The 22,937-nt window shown below is 44.4% G+C and overlaps 1 protein-coding gene across 1 annotated transcript in view; it reads left to right on the forward strand.

Annotated features, from left to right (window-relative positions):
• HEATR4 (HEAT repeat containing 4) overlaps positions 1-22,937 on the forward strand; it is a 252,284-nt gene that overhangs the window by 176,112 nt on the left and 53,235 nt on the right. The window contains exons 9-11 of the mRNA XM_069208752.1: positions 2,783-2,887; positions 8,756-8,874; positions 19,665-19,845. Coding sequence (XP_069064853.1) covers positions 2,783-2,887; positions 8,756-8,874; positions 19,665-19,845 — 405 coding nt within the window. The remainder of the gene's footprint in view (positions 1-2,782; positions 2,888-8,755; positions 8,875-19,664; positions 19,846-22,937) is intronic.

Here is a 22,937-nt window from a genome sequence, read left to right on the forward strand (position 1 = left end):
AAAGCAATCACAGACATTGTGGTCTGCTGACCCCAGCAGGCCAACATCCCTGTGATTGTAACCATTTGCAAATGGGTCGCAAACTGCTTGAAAGTTGCATGAATATTCATGAGGCAGGGCTTTTGCAACCCATTTGGGAATCGCAAACAGTGTTAAACACTGTTGTACATTCCAGTTTGCGATTTCCTAATAGCAAATCGCAACCACTTTTTTGATATATCTGGCCCTTAAAGATCTGTTTAGAGACATCTAGCACTGGTGGAAGAAATACAGTAAATAAGGTTTGGGCAAGAGAAGGGACGAACTCAGACTGGACAGCTTAAAACAAATAATGCCAGCAAATTGAAAGAAACTAAATGTGAGTTACAAACCACAAAGCCAATGGTAAGCAACAGGTGGAATGCATTCCTAGGGAAGCTTTCCGATGTTGTTAGCAAACCAGACAGCTGCGTTGTCTGTTAGGCTTCGATCTAAAAAAGAACAGAACGAAATCAAATCTGTGACAGTAGCAAGGTGAGACCATCTTTGACAAAAGCATGAACCCTAAGTGAAAATGGATCAGTGGCTTGACAAAAGTAAATAGGTATCTTAAACTGAAATTGATTTTCACACACACCTGGTGTAGGCAGTGGAGAGGATGATCCCCACTCTCTGTGCAGTGAGAAGACCGTAGGAGGGCACCAAGTAAATGTGGGCAGCTAGAAGCTTGAGATGTCCGAATGGGCTTGATGCAAAGAATACCAACATAAATACTTAAACGTCCAAATTTTCCAATATTTAAAAACAATTCTGCAACATTTCATAATCAAAAGCAAATATCATTGCTGTCACAGCCCTTGATTGAACAGCCATTACCTGCTGTAGACAGGTAGATTCCTATGTGAATCCTGACCCTTTAAGATTTTAAGCAAGTGGAAGGATTTGGGGTTGGTAAATCATGTTGTCACATATCTAAGCCCCATCCAGCCCGACAGAATCTCAAAGATGTTCGAATTCCTAGATACTGACAAAAACAAGTATTGTTTATGCCTCCTTCACCTTGCTCTCGTACAAATTACTTGAGAATGGATTCTGTAATGTCCAGATAACCTTTTGCTTATGCTTCGATGAGACCAGGAACTTGTGATCATCAACTCTCCTGTGGATGCTCAGGAGTTCACAATAGATTTGAGGTCCCACTCCAGGTACACTTTACACTTCCAGCTTCTAGTTTATTACGCATGGCAAAATACAAGTGTCTGAGGTCTGAAAGGGGTGTGGAGAAAAAACAGCGCATAGGTCCAGATGCAGGAAACACTTTGCGACTCTCAAACGGCAAAATCTGCCGTTTGCGACTCGCAAATGCGTGTTTCCAATGCAGAAATGCATTCTGTGAGTCGGGACCGACTCGCAAAATGCATTTCAGAATCGCAAATAGGAAGGGGTGTTCCCTTCCTATTTGCGATTCGTAGTGGTATGCAATACCATTTGCGACTGCATATGCGGTCGCAAATGGTGTCGCAGTTACCATCCACTTGAAGTGGATGGTAACCCACTCGCAAATTGGAAGGGGTCCCCATGGGACCCCTTCCCCTTTGTGAATGGACCCAAAACTATTTTTTCAGGGCAGGTAGTGGTCTAACGGACCACTACCTGCCCTACAAAAATACCGAAACTAAAGGTTTCGGATTTTTTTTTAAGTGCAGCTCGTTTTCCTTTAAGGAAAACAAGCTACACTTAAAAAACAAAAACTGCTTTATTTAAAAGCAGTCACGAACATGGAGGTCTGCTGACTACAGCAGGCCTCCATGTTTGCGAGTGCTCATAGTCGGTATGGGGCCGCAATTTGCAACCCACCTTCCGACTCGCAGAAGGTGTCTGAGACACCGTTCTGCATAACATTTTGCGAGTTGCAAATTGCGAGTCGCTAGTACTCGCAATTTGCAAGTCGCAAAATGTTATTTTGCTACATCTGGCCCTTAGTCCCTAAAGCGATGCGTTGCGCTTCTATTCCAATTTTGGAGTTTTGACACTCATGATGGTTGTAACCTTCCTCCGCTGTTGTTAGTTGTGCAGGATTTGATACATGCTGTGTTTATATGCCCACACATAATGTTGAAAACAACATTTTTGAAGTGTAAATGGAGGAAAGCAGTGCTCTATTTTCTTTATATCAGGACCAATCAAGTGACATTTGCTGACAAATGAAATCATTTTAATAGATTTGTGCTGTCTACGAGTTCTAACATGTGCTCCTTTCAAAGGTATCAGTTTTTTTTAAATTGCATAATGTGGATTTGTGTGTATTGTGTTTAGTGATATTTTCGGGTTTATGGTCCTCTGTGAATCCCTGGGAAGTAACAAATTTCATTTTGCTGTAACCTGTGTAAAGATAATCCTTCAGATGTGAAACATTGTAAGTAAGAATTGGCTCATTTTAGTGAACACCTTAGCTGGCTTTCTAAGGGAACTGAGGCTTCAGAGACCAACAAATGAGGTAGCAGGGCTTCACCCACCACTTCTTAACCTGTGACAATGCTGCTTGATCAAACTTTCCAATGTTTGGTAGCCGTCTGTGACGTAACAAAATGGGACAGACCCCATAGATATTAGTCTGGTCAGTCAAGGCTACCATCTGAGTCCATCAAAATACAAATACTGTGAATAATAGATATTTGAGTATGTGTCTCATTTCATAATGTGAAGAAGCATGTTTTCCAAGGTAAGTTTGTACTGAATGTTGAATGCTGCAATATGTCACTGTTCCCAGATTTACGTGTAAGTAAAACTCTCTTTTTTGCAGAATCTGGTGCACTCCTTGCTGGCAGAGAGGCTGAACAGTTCTAACTGGAAGGACAGGATCGTAGCCTGTCGCACGCTTGCACGCTTAAAGGGACATACCACGCAGGTGAGTCTTACTGCATAGAGGGCCATTTGTATCAAGCATTTTAATGGTTGCATTCGGTCCAATTCTGCGAATCGGGCAGTTTGCGACTGGTGAAATGCATTTGGTATGTATGAATTCCAATTTGCGATTCAGTAATGTTACCGAATCGCAGTTTGGGAATAGATACAGATTTGGTGTTAGAAATGCGGTCACAAAACATTCGCATTTTACCACCTACTTTTAGTAGGTGGTAACCCATTCTCAAATGCAAAGGGGTCCCCAAGGGACTCCTTCCCCTTTGTGAATGGTAGCGAAAACAGTTTTTAAGAGCAAGAAGTGGTCCCACCGACCACTGCCTACTCTTAATAAATTAAAAAAACCTTTTCATTTTTCTTTTTTTAAATGCATCCCATTTTCCTTTTTAACAAAAAAGGGCTGCCTTTAAAAGAAAAAGATTGCTTTATTTAAAAGCAATCACAGACATGGTGGTCTGCTGACCCCAGCAGGCCTTCATCCCTGGGATTTTTACATTTCCTAATGGGCCGAAAATTGTGGCCTGCATCATGAATATTAATGAGGTAGGTTGATTTGCGACCCGGTACGAAACGCTGAATGAAATTCTATGAGTTTCATACATTAGGAATAGCGGTTACTTAATTGCGATTACTAAAGAATCGCAATTAGGTAATTGTTATTTCTAAAAATGACATCTGGACCATAGGGCTATACGTATCATGTATTTTACCGGTCGCAAATGGGCCGATCGGCAGAATTGGGTCGTTTGAGATTGGTAAAATGCATTTTGGTATGTATGAATTTCAATTGCGATTCGGTAACGTTACCAAATCACACTTTGGAATTGAAAATACATACAGATTCGGTATTAGGAAGGGGAGTATTTGGGGCATCCGAATCACAGCGGTATGTAGGGATGTTTTGTGACCGAAATGTTGTTGCGTAACATTCGCATTTTACTACCTACTTCAAGTAGGTGGTAACCAATTCGCAAATGCAAAAAGACCCCTTCCCCTTTGTGAACGGTAGCGTTAAAAAAATTTAAGAGCAGGCAGTGGCACTACTAAAAAATGAAAAGAAAACTTTTAATTTTCCTTTTTTTAAACATATCACGTTTTCCTTCCAGGAAAATGTGCTACATTAAAAATAGATTGCTTTATTTAAAAGCAATTTAATTTGGTCGCAAATTGCGACCTGCCTCATGAATACTAGGGCCAGATGTAGGAAGGCTTTTGCGCCTCGCAAACAGCGAAAATCGATGTTTGCGAGGCGCAAAAGCCACATCGCAATGCCCATTCCCATTCTGCGAGTCGAATCGCGATGCAGAATTGCTTTGTGACCGCGAATGCGGTCGCAAAGCAATTCGCAGTTCCCACCAGTGTCACACTGGTGGTAAGCCATTCGCAAAAGGGAAGGGGTCCTCAGGGGACCCCTTCCCCTTTGTGAATGGCCCTGAAAAAATGAAACTGAAACTTTTCATTTTTTAGTTTCTAATGCAACTCGTTTTCCTTTAAGGAAAACGGGCTGCATTACAAAAAAAAAAACTGCTTTATTGAAAATCAGTCGCAGACATGATGGTTCTACTGTCTCCAGCAGGCCACCATCCCTGTGAGTGCTGCGACTTGCAAGGGGGTCGCAAATTGTGACCCACCTCATTAATCTTAATGAGGTGGGCCTCTGCGACTCGCAGATTGTGTCTGGGACACCATCCTGCATTCGGGTTTACGACTCGCAATTTGCTAGTCGCAAACCCGGAACTTGCTACATCTGGCCCCTAATGAGGTAGGTCGATTTGTGACCAATTAGGAAACGCTGAATGAAACTCTATGAGTTTCATACATTAGGAATAGCAACTACCTAATTGTGATTTGCAGAGAATCGCAATTAGGTAATCGCTATTTCTGAAAATGACACATCTGGCCCATAGAACTGGATCGCATTCTGAAAACACAGCCACTGTTTATGATGGTATGTATCACTATCCCAGCGAAACAGCAGCGCAAGTACCAGCCTCACTGCTATGACTTCGCAACAGTGGGAAACAATTGTTTTTTCCCACTGATGCTGCCACATACAGGAAACCCAGCAAAGCTGGCAGTGTGCCACTGGCTCTCAGCTCCACTTGAGAGCAGAGTGCCAGCTTCGAGGGGAGAGGGAAGCCACAGAAGGTGGGTGGGCTGATACCATTTTCTTATAAAAGTCAGTGCGGACGGGATGATATATGCAGGGGGTGGCGATGGTGGGTGGCAGGGCACCATGTATGTTTTTTTTTAATATTTGGGTACGGAGGGTGATATGGAACGGGGGCAGGAGGCCGGGTATTCTCTTTTGAGATGGAGGGCTGATCAGAGGTTGGGAGGGAGGTAGCACACCAGGTGTGACCTGTGGCAAGTGGGTACATGTGGTGCCTGGCTCCCCATGAATCATCCTCTGGTGAAAGCAAGGTCACATGGTGGAGTGTGCCACACATAACATACAACTGTAGCTGAGTAATAGGGAGTAACAGGGATGTGTTTGGCCTCTCTCTCATTGTCTATTCGAAGTCATTCGGAACCCCTAAATGAAAATATCAGTTATTCACTGATAACCAGCTACAATGTTATGTGTTGGTCCCACAAACACTCCTTATTTACAACACTTTTCAAAACCCCGTCATTCACTTTTCAAAATTCCCTTGCAGCAGTGAAACACCTAATCGGTCTGTAGCTGGTGTAATATCACAATAGTTTGTCAGTCAAGCACTCTACCTGGGCTCTGCGTCCTAACAGCAAAGGGGACCTGGCCACACCCACAACAAAAGCCCCTTATAGGAATATGTATTTTTTCACATAAAACCTGAAATGAAGAGCAAACATATACAGTATTCTGATGCTCTTAAAATAATGACAAGGTATGTCAAATGAAAAAAACAGACAAAATCAAAATAATTGTCGGAAAAAAACGTTAGTACCAAATGGTGAAAATAAACTGACAGCATGCTAGGACAATTTAAATGTGTATCCTGCTTCATTTACATACATCATCATAATCTTTTTTTTTTTTTTTTTTTACTAAGCACAATGGTAAGTGTATTGATAAAACCATGTACACATAACATCGTAGATGGGCAGCTGTGCATCAAGGGGATGATTTCATATCTAGATTCCCAGTGACATCAAATACAACTCGATCCTGGCTATAGTTGCGAGCTCCCCACCCACACCCTTTAGAATAAACGCTCACTGCAGGTTAATGACACGCACTGTGCTGCTGAACTGTCCTTGAATGGTACAATCTAAGCAGAAGGGGTTGAATCAGTGCAATGAGAACAAGCATTTGCAATGCAACGGGTCTCGCATTTCTCTGAGTTAGAGCTATTAGCAGTTGTAAACGCCCAACCGGACTTTTCTTGCCACATTAAATGGGAAAAAGAGCGCGATCGCGCTGCTACAGTTCACTCGTAGTGAAACCTATTGGAAAAAGTGCAATTATCTACGTAACCGGCAAAAGTACAATTAACTATGTAACAGGGTCGATGTCATGGAAAGCGCTCGACTTCTGTCAAGCGAGATCTCGCTGCGAACAAAGATAAAAAGTAGTCCACAAACCGGACGGGAAACTGCGAGCCTCGCATGTTTTCAGTACTTGGGCGCTGCGCTTGAGGAGGGCTAACCACTGGAAAAGGCATGATGTATGCATGCCTTCCACTAATGAAAGCAAGCAGATTTTAACAGGCAAGCACAGGAACCAATGAAAGACACTGACGTGACATGGATGGGGCTCCGAGCCCTTTTATAAGTCCTAAAGCATCTCGCAAACAAAACGCATGCGCAAGCACATGCAACGCAGGCTCAACCCTAAAAAGGGCACTCCAGAAACAAGCCTGTGGACACCTTAGAAGAGGCCCAGTACCCAATTCTGACTGTGTACAGGAATGATGAAGAGATTCACTCTCAGCATATTTGTAATGAGTATTTCTGTGAATAAGACGTTCCTATGAGTAGATGGTACCTTGTTTGCAAGCGTCTAATCTCCTCAGTACTCAGGAGATGTGTAGATTCGGTTTACCGATCCAGTGATCTGTGGCTGATTATTTTATTAATGTTAATAACTGTCATTTTTTGAAATTCCAACTTTATCACCATATTCTCACAGTTGTCAGCTGAGGCTCAGGAAGAGAGTAGCAATGTAGCATTTTCAGCCTCTTGTTATACCTCCTATCCCAGAGGATGTGGTGTATTTGCTTGGTAGGTGGTGTCAGGGCCCTCCAAGGTCTGTGGTGTGTGTGGTGTTGGAGTGAATGCTATGGAAGAGATGCGATAATGGGGTGTAAATCGAAAGACAAAAGAGCCAACTTGTGAATCTTAATGAAAAGAGCTTGTTTGGGTCACATGTTTGACTTTTCCAGGGGGGGTTTCTACAGACCTCCCAGTGAGTGCACAGTGTGCAAGCCCTGTGTTCATAGATAGGGCCAGCTGCGGAAAGCACCACTACACGGCTGTCTCTGTAATTAATATGCATTAGCTGGGTGTGTGCACAGCAGTCTCTGTAGTGAAGATGGATTAGCCAGGCATGTCTTGATTCAGACCTGCCAACCTGAAAATACAGTTCGCTGTGTGAAGTGAAAAGGTGGCGTGGCCTTGGGGAGTGGGGCTTTTTGTTGATAACAACCTTTGAGGCCCGTGTGCCCCAGTGCCCTACCCCCATCAACCTTCTTCCCCTTCCAAGAAGACAAAGGTTGCTGGGGCAGCTGCCGATGTTCTGGGGTGTTTTCACACCTCTTAATGGACATTGGCTGCTTACTGCCTCCAAAGAGTACCTGGAAATCCACACTTTTAGTAGTATCTAGTTCCCCTTTCCTGCCACTGTGTGGTTTCTGCTCCTCAATGGGTGACCGTATGAAGAGAACCGAAATTGTGTGACACACGGTGGCACCGTGTGAGTTGGCAGGTCTGTTGCTTGTTGTGTGGAGTAGAAATTCTGAGGAAAACCCTTACCATGTCCAGCTACAAAAGTTTCCACCAGAGCACAATCCGTTTGTCCCCTATAAAGAAGGAGCTAGAAATATTTTTCAGAAGCCATCACCCAAATCATACAGGGGTCACGATTATGGACAAGATCGGGCTGGCCCATAGGGCAATCAGGCAGTGCTTGAAGGGCTGGTCTGACAGGTCAGTGTGTGGACCAGTTTTTTGGCTGTTTATGGGCCTGTTTGATGGTCTGCTGAACACCAGTATTTACTGTGATTTCTTTAATATTAAAACACACGCTGTCTTTAGCAAGTTCAGATCCATGCAGTCATCCATACCTTGCAAAACACTTATACAGCGTGTCTTTGTAAGGTTAAAACTGCCCCAATTTGTAAACCGGGACACATTTTAGAAATGTAATTCACTACTGGGGTTCATTTTAATCTTGGTGCCTGGGTCGAATTTCTGTCCCAGTCAGACCCTGATTATGTGTTGCATGTTTTCACTTGCACCGACCTCTAGTTGTCTGTTTGTACGGATATGTAGTGGCAGGGCAACCCTTAGTGAGTAAGGGCTGCAGTGCTCTGGGGCAATCACTGGTGCAAAAAGCTACTCAAGTACAGGGGTGCAAATGTAAACATTTGTACATTTCTCAATGTGGCTCTGTCTAAGTGCATACATAAGCCTGTCAAATTTGGAGGCTTTTATGCAAATGCCCACTTGATTCCATGAAAATCAGAAAAACCTGAATTTTATTTGTGGATCTATGTAATAGAACTCTATTTGATCATTTTATGTTTTTGGTTGAAACAGGTGAAAGTTTACTCGGGGTATTTTTTAAAGGAAGTACAGAAACCACGTGTTGTAGCACTCTGAAATGTGTGATGGCTGCCAAGTGTAATTGTGTGTTTTACCTCTCTTGCAGGACGTGAAAAACAAGCTTGTTCACCTTCTCTGGAATGACTGGAGCGCAGCGGTGCGTCAAGCCGCCGCCCAGGCACTCGGTCGCCTTGGACTGGGAATTGTGGTCCATAATCAACTGAGGTGAGGAGTGCTTGCAATCAATCATTTATCAAGCGCAGCACTGTCACCCCCAGGAGCCCCCAGGTGCTAATGAGCTGTTTCTATGTCTAACAGCCAGGTCTTCAGTTTCTTTCTGATGTCCACAGGGAAGGTGCAGTTCGGATGTGGATGGGTAGGTCCTTCAAGGCTTTGGCAGTGACGTAGGAGAAGGAGCAGCCCCATTGGGGCTGCAATGGGTGCAGGGGGTGTGGGCAAGTAGGAGGGAAGATTTTTTGCGGGTAGATGGAAGTTCAGTTGCTTGTTGATGTAGGAGGGTCCTTGATCGTGTAGATCTTTGTAGGTGTGTGTGAGGATCTTGAGCTGGCATCTCTTTTGGATGGGGAGCTAGTGGAGGTTTCTGAGGTGGGGTGATATGGACTCGCTTGGGGAGGTCCAAGATGAGTCTGGCTGCAGCTTTAGGTATGGTCTGGAGTCTTCTAAAGAGCTGGGTGGAGATGCCGGTGTAGATAGTGCTGCAGTAGTCGAGGCAGCTGGTGACGAGGGCCTGGGTAATGATTTTCTGGTGTTGACTGTGAGCCACCTGAAGATTCTGTGGAGCATGTGAAGGATGTGAAAGCAGGAGGAGGCGACTGCCTTGATTTGTCTTTTCATGGCCACTTCATTGTCATAGAGGATGCCTAGAATGTGTGCATGGTCAGATAGAGTGCCTAATTTGTAAATAAAAAGGTGCCGGTGCCCAAATGCCACCTCTTAAACACGCAGCTTCTGCATTTAAATGTGCAAACACGAATACTGAGGCAGCGTAATCCTGAAGCCATCTCGGGCCTCTTCAATCCATTTACAGCCACTCCCTGCCTTTTCAGCTCACTCTTGTAGCTTTCTACTTTCTCCCTTTTTGACGCTTTTTCGTTTTTCCCTTCATCCGTTTTCCCCATATGTGTCTTTTGCTTGTAGCAAATGCTTGAGGCAGAAGTATAAGCCCTGGCCCTCAAAAATAAGTGCTGGTGCTCAGCACTGGAAACAACAAGCACAAATTAAGCACTGGTCAGATGGTGTCAGTGTGGCACCCATTTCTGTGAGACATCAGCTGTGGTTTCAGACGGAGGTGTTCTTCCCAAAGATCAGTACTTCTGTCTTGCCAGAGTTGAGTTTGAGGCAGTTGCCTCTCATCCAGTTGGCTATGTTGGTCATGGCATCCCAGAACTTGGTTTTGGCGTTGGAGAGGTCTTTGGGGAGCAAGAGGATTAGTTGAGTGTCAACTGTGTAAGAGATTATGTTGACTCTGTCGCATCTGATGACGTCTGTGAGGGGGTAATTTAGACGTTGGACAGGGTGGGGCTGAGGGATTAACCTTGGGATACGCTGTATATGATGTTCTGTGGTTCGAAGGTGAAGGGAGGCAGCCAGATGCTCTGTGTGCATTCTGTGATGAAGTAGGTGATCCATTTGAGGGCGTTTTGCTGAATGCCGATGTTGTATAGTCTACTAATGAGGGTCGGGTGAGACAGTGTTGAATGCAGCAGAGAGATTGAGGAGGATCAGGGCCACAGTTTCTCTGCAGTCAAGGAGAGTTCTGATGTCGTCTGTGGCAGGGATCAGCACCGTCTCAGTGCTGTCGTTGTCAGGGAATCCAGATTGTGAGGCATCAAATAGGTGGTTTTGTTTGAGGTCTTAGGTGAGCTGTTGGTTGATTGCTTTTTCGAGTACTTTGGACGGGTATGAGAGCAGGGACATCGGATGATAATTTTTTAGATCACTGGGGTTGGTGGAGGGTTTCTTTAGGAGGTTTCTGACCTCCGCTTGTTTCCAACTGTCTGGGAAAGCTTCTGTGGAGATAGAGGTGTTATTGATGCTGGTAAGTTTAGTTCTGATTTGGTTGGATCTAAGGTTGAAAAGGCTGTAAGGGCAGGGGTTGGTAAGTGCCCCAGAGTGGATGGAGGACATGATGGATGTGGTGGTCTGAGTGGTGAGCGGAGACCAGGCGGTGATTATTCGTCTGGTGTGTGCTGGTTGGTTGGGGTTGTTGAGGCTGAGAGAGGTGGGTTGAGGGTCAAAATTGTTGTAGATGGTGGCAATATTGTCATGGAAATGGTCCGAGAGGGAGTCTCAGAGCTCTTGGGAGGGGTGGATGGTGTTTTCTGTGGCTGTCGGGTTGGAGAATTCCTTGACTATTTTGAAGACCTCCTACTTGTGGTTGTCTGCCGTCTTGATACAGGCTGTGATGGCTGCTCTCTTGGCTTCATGATGAGCCAGTGGTAGTTGCTGAGGGCTGTTTTGTGGGCTGCTATGTCGTGGGGTTTCTTTTGGCGTGTCATTGTTTCTCAAGTCAGTAGCAGTTGCACTTGGTGGTTCTGAGCTCCAGGGTGTGCCAGCTGGCTTTTGTATGTTTTTGCTGGGTTCAGCTGGACGATTCTGTCGGTGCATTTGGAGATCCATGTGGAAAAGTTCTGAATGTCCTGCCTGAGGTCTGATGAAGCTTCAGACTGGGTGGTGCTAAGGGCATGAGTCAGCTATGTCTCAGTTATCTTGCCCTAGGTAAGATGGGAGAGCCTGTGGTGCTTTGGTGGCTATATGTTGAGCATCTGAGATGGTGAAGTGCACGACTGCGTGGTCGGTCTAAGTGAGTTCTGTGATGTGGCTGAAATTGATTCTGTTGCTGGAGGTGAATATGGGTTCGAGTGAGTGTCCAACATCATGCGAGGGTTTGATGACCAGTTGGGTCAGGCCAATGTTGTTCAGGTTCTCCAGGAGGGTGATGGAGCTGGCATCATTGGGGTTGTTGATGTGGAAATTGAGATCATCAAGTAATACGTAGTGGTGGAAGTCGATGTCTAGGAGGACAACGAGGTTGGAGATAGTGTTGCAAAAAGCTGGTGAGGGTCCCAGGGGTCTGTAAACCAGGGTGCCTCTTATCGTGGTCTTGGTGTCGGTCAGCAGTTGGAAGTTGAGGTGTTCCATGAGAGGTGTGTGGTCGTTGTCGTTGATGGTGCAACGGATGGTTTGCTTGAAGATGATGGCGGTGCCCCACCATGTTTGTGGGTGCGGTCTTGGTAGATCATCTTATAGTTGTCGGGCGTTGCTGTGGCGATGTCTGGGTTTGAGGCGGGGTTAAGCCATGTTTGATGAGGGAAATGTCAGGGGAGAGGGAGATGATGGTGTCCCAGATTCTCGTGGCCTGTTTGTTGCTGGAATGGGCACTAAGTAGGACGCAGAGGAGTGGTTTAGGGTGGTTGGAGGTCTTCTGAGCTGAAGCGGTGCGGGATCTGAGGCGAATCATTAGTTCTATGTTGCAGGAGAAGTGGCAGTGGAGGCAGGTGATTTTGGTTTATCGTGGGGAGGTCAAGTAGCAGCCAGGCCCTCTGTGGTGGAGTATTGGCGGATTGGAGAGACGGCCAAGGGTCTGGGTGCTGGGTGCAATCCAGGCACGTACGGATGCACTTGGGCTTGTCTTTGGCATTCCTTCGGTGAACAAAGGGTTCAGTTTAGCCTTCACTAGCTCCTGGCCCAAGAATATAGCGATGCACACTTGATTATGCCTAATAAAGGACGTTTTCTTATTCTCCTGAATGGAGGGTAGAGAGAGACCCCACAAGTTAATTTCTAAATGGAAAGGGTCTCTGAGAGGGTGAGAACTTCCGCTCAGGTTTTAAAATGACAGCCACGTTGAGGAGGCTGAAATGATGGAGACCTGAGACCTAAAGTAAAGGAAAGTCAGATTTTTCTTTAAGGTTTGCTAACATATGTGCTACAGTATTTCTTGGGACATGCCTGTCCAAGAATTAAACATGCTAGTTTTATGACAATTATAATTATAATTTATAATTTTATATATATATATATTTTATAATATTATATTATAATTTTCCTGAAATGAATGTTTTATCATTTACATGACCACACTTTTTTAATGTATTTAGTTTACACTTCAGTTTATATAGGGAGGGCCTAACAGCTGTATTCTGCTGCTGGGCTACACAATCTTTTCTCTTTCTGCAGCAGTGCATCCACACATTTTTTTTTTATTTCAACAAAAAGCCCATTGGCCATTGGCTAACTCAGAACAGTAACTTAAAGTTTTTTTTTTTTTTTAAATGCCAAATTGGCTGCCCTTGCATCAGTAAGCATGCAGATGCACAGACTGCTATTGTGAAATCAAAATGGCCACCTAGACATACACATGCGTGCATATGCATTGTGATGCACTATAGAGCATGTTGGAACAGATTTTCACATAAGAAAAATTATTCCAAGATGGCACTCCATGCATGTATCTTGAAGCATCAGAAGCTGTTTTGGACTTTTTTGCTTTTTCCCATGCTTGCATGCAAAGTAGATGAGTGGCAATGGTTCTTCGGCAGTCTGCAGTGGTCCATGTAGGTTGATTAGCGGTGTCAGATCCTTGACAAATGTGTGACTACACGACGACACTCTGCATGATGTGCATGATATCCCCAACAATAGGGTACTTCGGAACATGAAGTTGCTCCTTGGTCAGGTGAGAGCAATAGGCCTCACTTGTAAGCATGAACTACATGCGCAGACTGGCATGGACAGTTTGACAGCCCTGATAAAGGCCCCAGACCTGGATGGGCTTTTACCATGGGCTGAAACATGTTGGCTTAATTGAAGGTTTCTCGGAACATGAATTCCTTCAAAAAACCTGAATTTATTTGTTTTTATTTATACTCCGGGAACCCTCTAATATAAGGTAACTCCTGTGGGTATACCAGGAGGTATTTTTAACAGTTATTTTATGGATCCCTGCTTCTATCTAGCTGATATTTTATCAAGGAACTCCCAAGGATTTGGTTGAGTCCACCATAGTGGTATCATCCTACCAGGGTGTGGCTAGGCACCGATGATAAAGCATGCCACTATCAGTGAGAGAGGTGTTTCCTCCATTTCTTTTGGATGACTAAATGGTGACAGAATTGGTTGCTTCCGTTTGTTTGCCCTCCGTCTGTCTTTATGCCTAGCTGCTACATTGTGTGTAACAGTATTGTTTGGGAGAAGGCAACTAGGTGGAAATCCCTCACTGTGTGTTAATACACTTATAGCGGTACCATGATTGTAGAATTATAACACACACAGTTAACTTCTAAAGAATAGTCAGCAGGAATGCTGTGTGAGCTTTGCAAGAGGGCTGCGCCTCTTATTCCACCCAAGCCTCAACTTGCCTAGCTGACACTGCGCCTTTTGTCCCACCAGTCTGCCAGATTTACCATATTGTGCAGAGGTACTTAATTTGGGAGCACATCTTCGTGACATATGTGATCCCTGAGTGCAATGTGTATGGCAGACAACTCCAGTATGTTATTGCACTGGTACGGTCAAAATCTGGGTTGCCCCACATTCTGTAACTAACTGCAAAGTCGGCATAAATTGCACTTGCTCTAATAAAGTTGTACGCATTGGAAGATGTGGTTCTGTTTCAAGTATTTAACTTATTTCCAATGCATTGTCCTACAAGCAGAATGGCTCCCACAGTGATACTTTCGTTCTAGTCAAGTACTTTTGGCATATTGGTGAAGGGAGATCTTTTGGGTGTACTAACACAAGACTACTTTTTAGGTTTTGCCTGTGGCAGCACATGCGCTAATGCATGCGCTCTCGTTTGCAAGAGATATTGTTTTTTACAAGGGGCTTTGGGACTGCCCACTCTTACCATTCATTGGCTTCATTGTCACTCTTATTTGCTGCCTTGTAATTGGCCAACGCGTACCGGCTACACTTTCCCTTTGTTCGTGTGGAGTGTGAACCAAGCCCTGATTGCTTCATCTTGAATGTGGGATCTATTGGCTTTGTCAATAATTGTTTTAGCTTTGTTGTACATCCGCTGCGCTTTTGTGCAGCATGGTTAAAATTGAAAAAAAGAGCTATGATGTGGCCAGCGCTGGCAGTGTCATTCCCCTTCCTGTTGCCCATTACACCCCAGCCTCACGTTGTCGATATTGCTCATGCCTCAACCACTGTAAGAAAAAACACAAGCGCTATGACACTGCCATGCCATAGCTGCTTATTTTCAACTTTCAGCCATGCTGCATAGCTGCACATCTGCTGTACAACATGGCTACAGCAAACATTGAGAAAGTCAATAGATCTCGCATTGGTAAGACTACTGGTTATGCCAATGCTTGTTTTAATAGCCATACAAGGATGAATTGGCGAGCCATAAGAGCTTCAGACCACGCACACCGAGACGAGCAGCAGGTATTAAACCCGCTCAGCTATTTCACTGGCTTAGCAAAATGAATCTCTGCATTTAGCTGTTGGGTGCAAAGTGATTATTAACCAAGTCTGCAGGACGGAGAGTGAAAGAGAGAGTAAGACTAACAGAAGGAAAATATGTTCCATTGCAAAATATAACACAGTTTTAGACCCCGATTCCCCGGGCCTAGTGTAGACTCAGAGGCATCTTACCAACTCTAGACAGGGAAGCTAGTGGACGGTAACCCGTTGCCCATCTATGTATTGCCTAGGGATAGTGCGTTCCAGACAACGATCAGCCCTCCAAGACCACAGGATTATTAGTTAGTTAGTGAGCTCCAAACACCATTCATCCTGGATGGGAACACACAAGACATTTAGACTATACATTATACAAACGTTATTAATAATAAGGCTCTAATCTAGTGCAGCTAATGTGTATGGATACAAATATAAAAACAGACAGAATAGTGGAAACGAAAGCAATCAATAAGAAAAATATTAAATAGAAATGCAACATTGTGAGGATGTCTTAGTCAGTAATTCACTGCATTGAATGAAGGAACCAGTCTTTGTTAACCAGCCCCTCCCTTCTAGCCCGTAGAAAGTTGCTCTCACACCAGAAGTGCCCATCTGAATTTCTTGAGGTGGCCTCTAGCCTGCATGACTTAACTGAACAACAAGCCTGTTGTTCTGTACTTCAAGAAGGAGGCTTCCTGTCTTAGTTGTAGTGTTCCCAAGCGAGCTGATAAACTGGCTCGCAGAAGCTGATGGCCTACACTAGGGATGGTTTGCAGCTCTGCTTGCATGAACCCGTATCCCAGAAAGACAGCTGAAGATTTGTCTCAGTCTAATACCTGTCTATGCCAGGCTTAAATGCACGCATTTGTGAGGAATGATGTAAAATGAGAGACTTAACATAATAATTCTGCTGCTCATTTCCTAATATTTATCACACATTATAAATTGCATTGATACATTGATCTGAATAACTCATGTCCTATCAAACCACAATAAAGCAAATGCTATATGTTGTGTAGATGCAATTGGTACTAAATGCAGCAAATAATTATAAATGAAAAACGTGCACTCAGATACATGAACATATGAAGTGCTTTGGAGGTACTTCAGCAGAAATCTGAAAGATCACATCAAAACAAAGGATGAGAGAATTAGTGGGATATATGTATTACAAGTACAAGAAAGCTATTGAGAGAGGAAGAGACCGATACAAATTATTTTCTTTTTTTTGCTGGCTCATTTTGCATTTTGGTTCTATGAACCAAGTTGTACCCCTAGCACTACTGTATCTCAGCTCTGCCCATTAATTTTCTGGCTTTCCCACCTCCGCTACAGCTGCACGCATAGTTGATCTGACAAGTATAACTGCAACAACACTGGGGCACATTTCTGACCCTTATGCACCACACCAACTCTATAGCGCTTGTCTGTTTGCTTGGAGCGTACCTTTTTGGATGTCTCTCCTTGCCACTAGGCGCGCTCCCCGACTCACGTCTCCTGGCCATTGGGCAGTTGTGCTCGGCACTCCACCTCAGTGCTGCTTAGAATCCTTCCTCCATTTTCTTGACTTGTTCGAGAGACTGCCCATTCGTATAGGTCTGCACAAGTCTGGTGGGAACTTTCCCCCTGTTGTAGCCCCTCCCCTTACCACACCTTTCTCTCTCAGCCTTGCCCCTGAAAGGCACTCACACCTTTTTTCCCTTAACCCTTTCGGGCCATTTTTCCTCATTGTTCAGCCTAAGTGATTTCTTTTTATTTAAATGTGCACTTATAATACTGTGTTAGCTTGACTCTACTAGGCTTGAATTTTCCTTACATGAGAAACTGTTTTTCATTTCTGCTAATGTATCATTTATTTGCAGGTTTTTTCACATGAAATGTTAGTTTGAGAATAGATTTGCTGTTGTCTTACTTATAGAGAGTCTGAGACAACAACCATGGAGAAGGTGCATGGAGAGACTGAGAATGTGAAGACTGCCACTATTCATACAATTTGCAAAAATATATACAGGAGACAAAGGACAGCATCCTTCCCAGGGGTGTCTTGGGAATGCACAGTATTGTTGCAAGGTCCACCGTGAGAAGGTAGATCAAACATGAAGTCGTATGATGCAAAGATGAGTTTCCAAACGTAATTTGCAGTATTAACTAGCACTTTCACTAATTAATAGTAGAGCAGATTCCCTTGGACTTTGCGAGGTACAGACCTCTGAATTTCCCCTTCATTTTTCTCATGCTTTGCTGAGCGTGACTTAGGCTTACACTTGATTCTCTAAGAAGACTCTTGACCGAGCTTCTGAAATGCTGACACCTTCTCTTTTTACCTTCTTTTTGCCTTCTTTGGTTTACTTCATCTTGCTCCTGATGACAATATTTCAAATTCTTTTTGTCCTGTTTTTGCTTTTTACCTTCTGCTCTTATGTATTTTTAGTTAGAATCCTTTTTTGCATTGGTTTAGGTATGATAGGAGAAATCCCTCTTTCCCATAATTAATTTACTTAGGTGATTTTAATTTGCACTAATGTGTGAAAGATTTGACCAGCGCTTATTTTGAAAACACCAAATTATTTTGTTGATATTCTGAATTGCGATTATCGAGTGTTTGGTTTGCCTTATGCTAATCATGCTTAATTTTTTCAGGCATTTTGGATACCTTATGGTGATAATGTATTTTTACAGTATATTCTTGAGAATTGTTCACATTAATCTGAGTATTAATTTGTATTAAAGCCGTTAACTTTATTTCCGACTTGGGTATTCATTGTGTGGCTAAATGGGTTACACTGTAAATCAAATGTTGACTGAGCTTTACTTGATTCCCTGGTGAAACCTCTCTGTATGGACGTCAAGATCGTAGACCTCGAATTAGAGCATACAAAATGCCCCATCCAAACCAACCAGTCCCTTGTGCATTTAAAGGCTGTGAAACTCCAGCCCTTTCTGAAATGGAAATCATTTAACAGAATGCTTGCCTTATTATTCAGTAGGATGGGTCAAGATCAGTATTTGTTGTTTCAATTCATTCAAAGTGGCCCATACATCCATATTATACAATTCTTTTTCAACATTATCCTCTCCTAATGGGTGAGGCCTGATAATTCTTTTACTAGTTCAGCTGAAATTGCTAGGCAATTTTCTTCACCCATCATGCCAGCTTAAAGAGAACAGTCTCAAAAATATACTAGTTTCCTACAAACGTTCCTTCAGCTGAACCGCTGCTCTAGATCTGTAATCAAGCACATGAAGTGTTATAGGTACACACTATTCCCCAATTGACATACATAATAAATCTGAATGAAAATAGTGGGATCAATTTGTTCATTGAGCCATACAAGAAGAGCTTCGGAATGCCCTCTATGTCTGTTTTAGTGCCTTCAGGGATCAGCATCCTTGTGGTCTGGCAACATTCAATCTGAGATGTACAGCATCCAAATAAGCTTTTGCAATAATAGCTTGTAAGTCTTGATTGATTTAACTACTATAAATCATTCAAACTACTGTAGAAATAGATTCCATTAGTTTCATTAATGTTGATAATAATCCTAAAGTATGTTGTCCCTGAACACATGAGCAAGGGACTGTGCACACCCACCAGGTTTTCTGTGAAGTCTGCATGCTTGTCTGCTCTGTCAGCTACACGCACATCACTGCACTCCCTTTTAAAGGTCAATTTAAAATAAAAATGTATTTACTTCATCTTGCTATATTCCTCCTAATTCCTGTTACCAATGAATGGAATTGTGGCTATAATTTGTTTATTTTAACTCCTTTCTTGTATGTGCAGTCACTGTTTACGCAGGATATGAACATATACTTAAAGAATGTTTCTGCATTTTTTGTATGTCATAACTCACACTCTTGAATCTTCCGAATAGAGGAAATCTCAGCCCTCCCAGGGGTGTCACTCACCTGTACCTTCATCCCCAGGGCTCCTTACCGCCTTCTCCGCTGCTCCATACCTCCCTCCCCAGTGCTCCTTACCTCTCTCCCTGCTGCTCCATACCTCCATCCCCAGTGCTCCTTACCTCTCTCCCCGCTGGCCCATACCTCCCTCCACAGGGCTCCTTACGTCCCTTGCCACTGCGCTATACCTCCCTCTCCAGAGATCATTAGCTCCCTTCCCAGTCCTCTGTAGAGTACCCTCCTATGAAAGGGATCCTTACCTCCCTCTCCACTACTCCATAACTTTCTTCCCAGTGGTCCTTACCTGGCTCCCTGCTGCTCCATACCTCCCTCCCCAGGGCTCCTTACCTCCCTCCCCAGTGCTCTGTAAAGTACCTCCCTGTCTAGGGCTCTAAACCTTCTTCCACAGGGCCCCAGATACTGGCTCCAAGACCCAACTACATCATCAACGATTGGCTTTTGGGCATGGTATGCTTATGTTTCAGCAAATATGTTGTTGTTGCTTTGCACCTTAATATATTTGTGTTCCACCTCTGTCTCTAAATGAATAGGCACTTATCATGTAAGATTAGCCACTGCAATTCACACTATAAAAATGTTGTTATAAATAAGAATGGAAGTTCACACCCCTGTTAAGTCCTGCTGATCTTTTACAATAACAGTCCATTTGTACCATCCAGGGAGAAGCTGGAGAAAGGTGACTCCCGGACCAGGGTGGAAGCCCTCTGTCTGATTGGCTGGCTGAAGCTAATGACGGCAAAACTGTTGCCTGGTTTCCTCCAGTGCTTCGCTGATGACTTTGTTGCTGTGAGGCGAGAAGCATGTCATGCGGCTGGAACACTCCAGATCAAGGATGAGATGGTAAGTGACGTCGGAAAAAACACAAAATAGAGAAACCATTTCAGCAGTACCTTACCCTCTTGATGTTGGGAGCTATGATGGAAGAATACTATTGACCTATCCCTCTCTTGGATTGTACTGGTAAAACACCTTATGCAAAGCTGCTTGTTCGCTTGCAAGAGTGGACTAGACTAGGGATAAGGGACTCTTTCTAGAGGTTCAATTTGGATTGTGTGAGTGGTCGGATACTGTAAGACAGTGTCCTAATGTATATCTCTTGAGGTTTATGTAGGCCACTCAGAGAAATAATTTGTGCTTCATCACATGGATAAATGTACCAATAGCACATCACTGTATTAATCTTGTTAAGCTTTGGGAGATCTAGTAATTGATATACCACTAAGATTGCGTATGGGGAGGAGACCTTAGTCAAGTGCCGGAGGTTAGCGGTCGCTGTCTCAGCTCTAGCATTGTACTCCGGATGAATCCTGTAATTTTCTAGCATGTTGCTTGAAGAAGGTTGTATTCTGGCAGTGAAGGCGGCTGCGTCAGCGATACCATGTGCCAATGTACAGGGGAGCTTGAAGAAACCTGACAAAGATGACTCCCTTGCCCTGCTTTGTGATGTCTACTACTAGAGCTGCACTGTGCCACTATCAGAATCTGAAGCCCACTTCTCTGCTGCCTGGGCTGTTGGCACAGAGTCAAGTGGGTTCGCTGAGCAACGCTGACTGGGACATTGGTGTCCTTTAGTGCTGCAGCAGCCTCGCAGTCTGGGAGAGGTGGGCCCCACCTAGAGACTTTGGCCTACTCAGTGGTGGCATCTAATGCGACCATGGCTGCCACGGAAACTTAGGAAGAATCGTTGCCTTGTTATCCATCTTTGTGTATGCTCCCCAAGATTGGACTCGGGGCTACACAGTTTACAGTGCTGGGCTCGAATTGTGATGCAGGGCCTGCGCCTTGGAGAGAGGCATATGAGCAGCGATAGTGTGGTTCACAGTAGTCAGTAGTTCTGGTGGACTATGGCAACAGGTAATATGGAGGCTGCTAACGGTACACTATTGACTGATGACCTAAACAGCTTAGTGAGTGAGTGTGCTTGGAGAAGTACAGCAGCTAATCCATTTCTAAACTTCTGGGTGTGCACCCACTTGGACAGTACTGTCTCAATATTTGTTCTCTAGAGTAGGGCCTCTGCAGAATGAGATCTAAACCTGTCTGCTGACCCAAGGGGGCAGCCCTGATCTGGTGCCTGCTGCTAGGGTGGCTGGTTTGGAACACTTGTTGTCCACAGACCTTGTAGGTGGAGTGGGTCACAAGCGTGCCCGGCATCCCAGTGGGCACTCCCACAATGGCAAAGCATTTACCTATCTATGAATCTCTTGCATTTAACAACGCAAACAATGCCCTGAGGTAGTCTGTCACTAGCTTAAAGGAGAGGACAGTGCCAGAGCATTAAATGCAAAAAAGTCAGGCCACTGAAACTTAAAGTTGCAGGGGATGGCATGAGTCTCTGGTGAGAGAGCATTCCAGAGGACGGCCACCCTAGAAGAGAAGGTACCGCCCCCTTGCTGAGCTCTTTTGATTTTGGGATTGTAAAGCAAGGAATCATTGGCAGAGTGGAGGGGACCCTTTGGTACATATAGTTTGAACAAATGTTTAAGAGCCTCAGTGCCAAAGTTGTTAAATACTTTGAAGCTGACGCAGAGAGTATTAACTATCCTGCGTTTGTGAATAGGAAGACAGTGTAAGTTTTCTAGATGGCTGGAAATCAAAGCCGAGCAGGTAAGGATACGTAATTGTCCCGCAGATGCGTTCTGGACCATTCGCAGCAGGTGACCCGTGGCTGCAGGCAGCCCAGGTATAAAGTGTCCTCGTAATTTAATCTACACCCTGTAATTGAATGGATGACATTAAAGCGAGTGACTCGAACAAAGAAGTGGGAGCACTTCTTTCAAAATATTTAGGTGAAAAAATCACGTGGAAGCCACCTCCGCAATCTGGGGTCAGAAAGGAAAATTGTCACAATGAAGGTCCAGGCTTTTTACTGTGGTGCCTGGAGATGGGCGGTGCCCGGTGACTGCGGCCACCACAGCTGCCCTTGCTGTGTTACACTTCACACAGCTGTAATCCGTCCGGTCTGCACCTGCAGGGAGGCAGCAGCGGAAGTCCTAGTGCGCAGCATCCGAGTTGCCTTTGAGCCCTAGGATCTGCTCAGTGTCATCTGTGTAACACATTAAGCCTTGCATGCGCCCACTCCCATCCTGAATGACGCAGGTCACCTTTGTATGTGTTTTCAAGTTTGGCAGCAGCTTTTATTAATCACATGGTTTAACAACATGTTTCCCGGTGCCCATTTTATTTGGGGTCATATATCATCATGAAGGTTCACGTGTCATAAAACAACAACTGTCAAATGCAATTGCCCCCATAAATCACGCCCCCAGACTAGTTGTATTATCATACATCACTCCATAAATCAAAATAGACATGAATATTGCTGGCTTGTCATACAGTAATATATCATGCCATAAATCATCTTGACCGTGTCGAATGGAGACTTTGAGCTGGGGTTTACTTTCTGTGTGGTGGGGTAATTCCACAATATCTTTTAGTCTTAACTCGCTACCTTCGCCTACTTGGTGTTGTCTTCCATCCAGTGGACCTGGGCTGTGAGTGCCAGGTTCTGTGTGTCCCCCATCTCTGGCCGCCCTAACCTGCTGGAGCCATCTCAAGGTGAGAAGCCTGGTCTGCCACCCTGCCATGGTCGGGTGTGGCCTTTCAGACCCTCCTTAAGATGCTTTCATTTATCTCCCTTACTGCAACTCTGCTGGTGGGCTTACGTCCTCAGACAGCTCCCCTTTTGGTTGTTTGTTCACCAGTGGTATCCTGCCAGTGCCATGGCCACCCATAGGTTGGCCCAGAATACCTCAGTTCTTGCTTCCAAAAGGTGCACCCCGCTGTGCATAATGGTTTCCCACCCGTTTGTCCTGCAGTATTTGGACACTGCCATGTTGAGCTTGTTCTTGGATTTTTCCAGAACACCTGTGGACCAGGCTCCCCTCCATATTTGCCTGGGCACAATTTCCAACCATATCAAACTGGTGCTA

The sequence above is a fragment of the Pleurodeles waltl genome, chromosome 9 (genome assembly GCF_031143425.1).
Source record: "Pleurodeles waltl isolate 20211129_DDA chromosome 9, aPleWal1.hap1.20221129, whole genome shotgun sequence".
Classification (NCBI taxonomy): Eukaryota; Metazoa; Chordata; class Amphibia; order Caudata; family Salamandridae; genus Pleurodeles; species Pleurodeles waltl.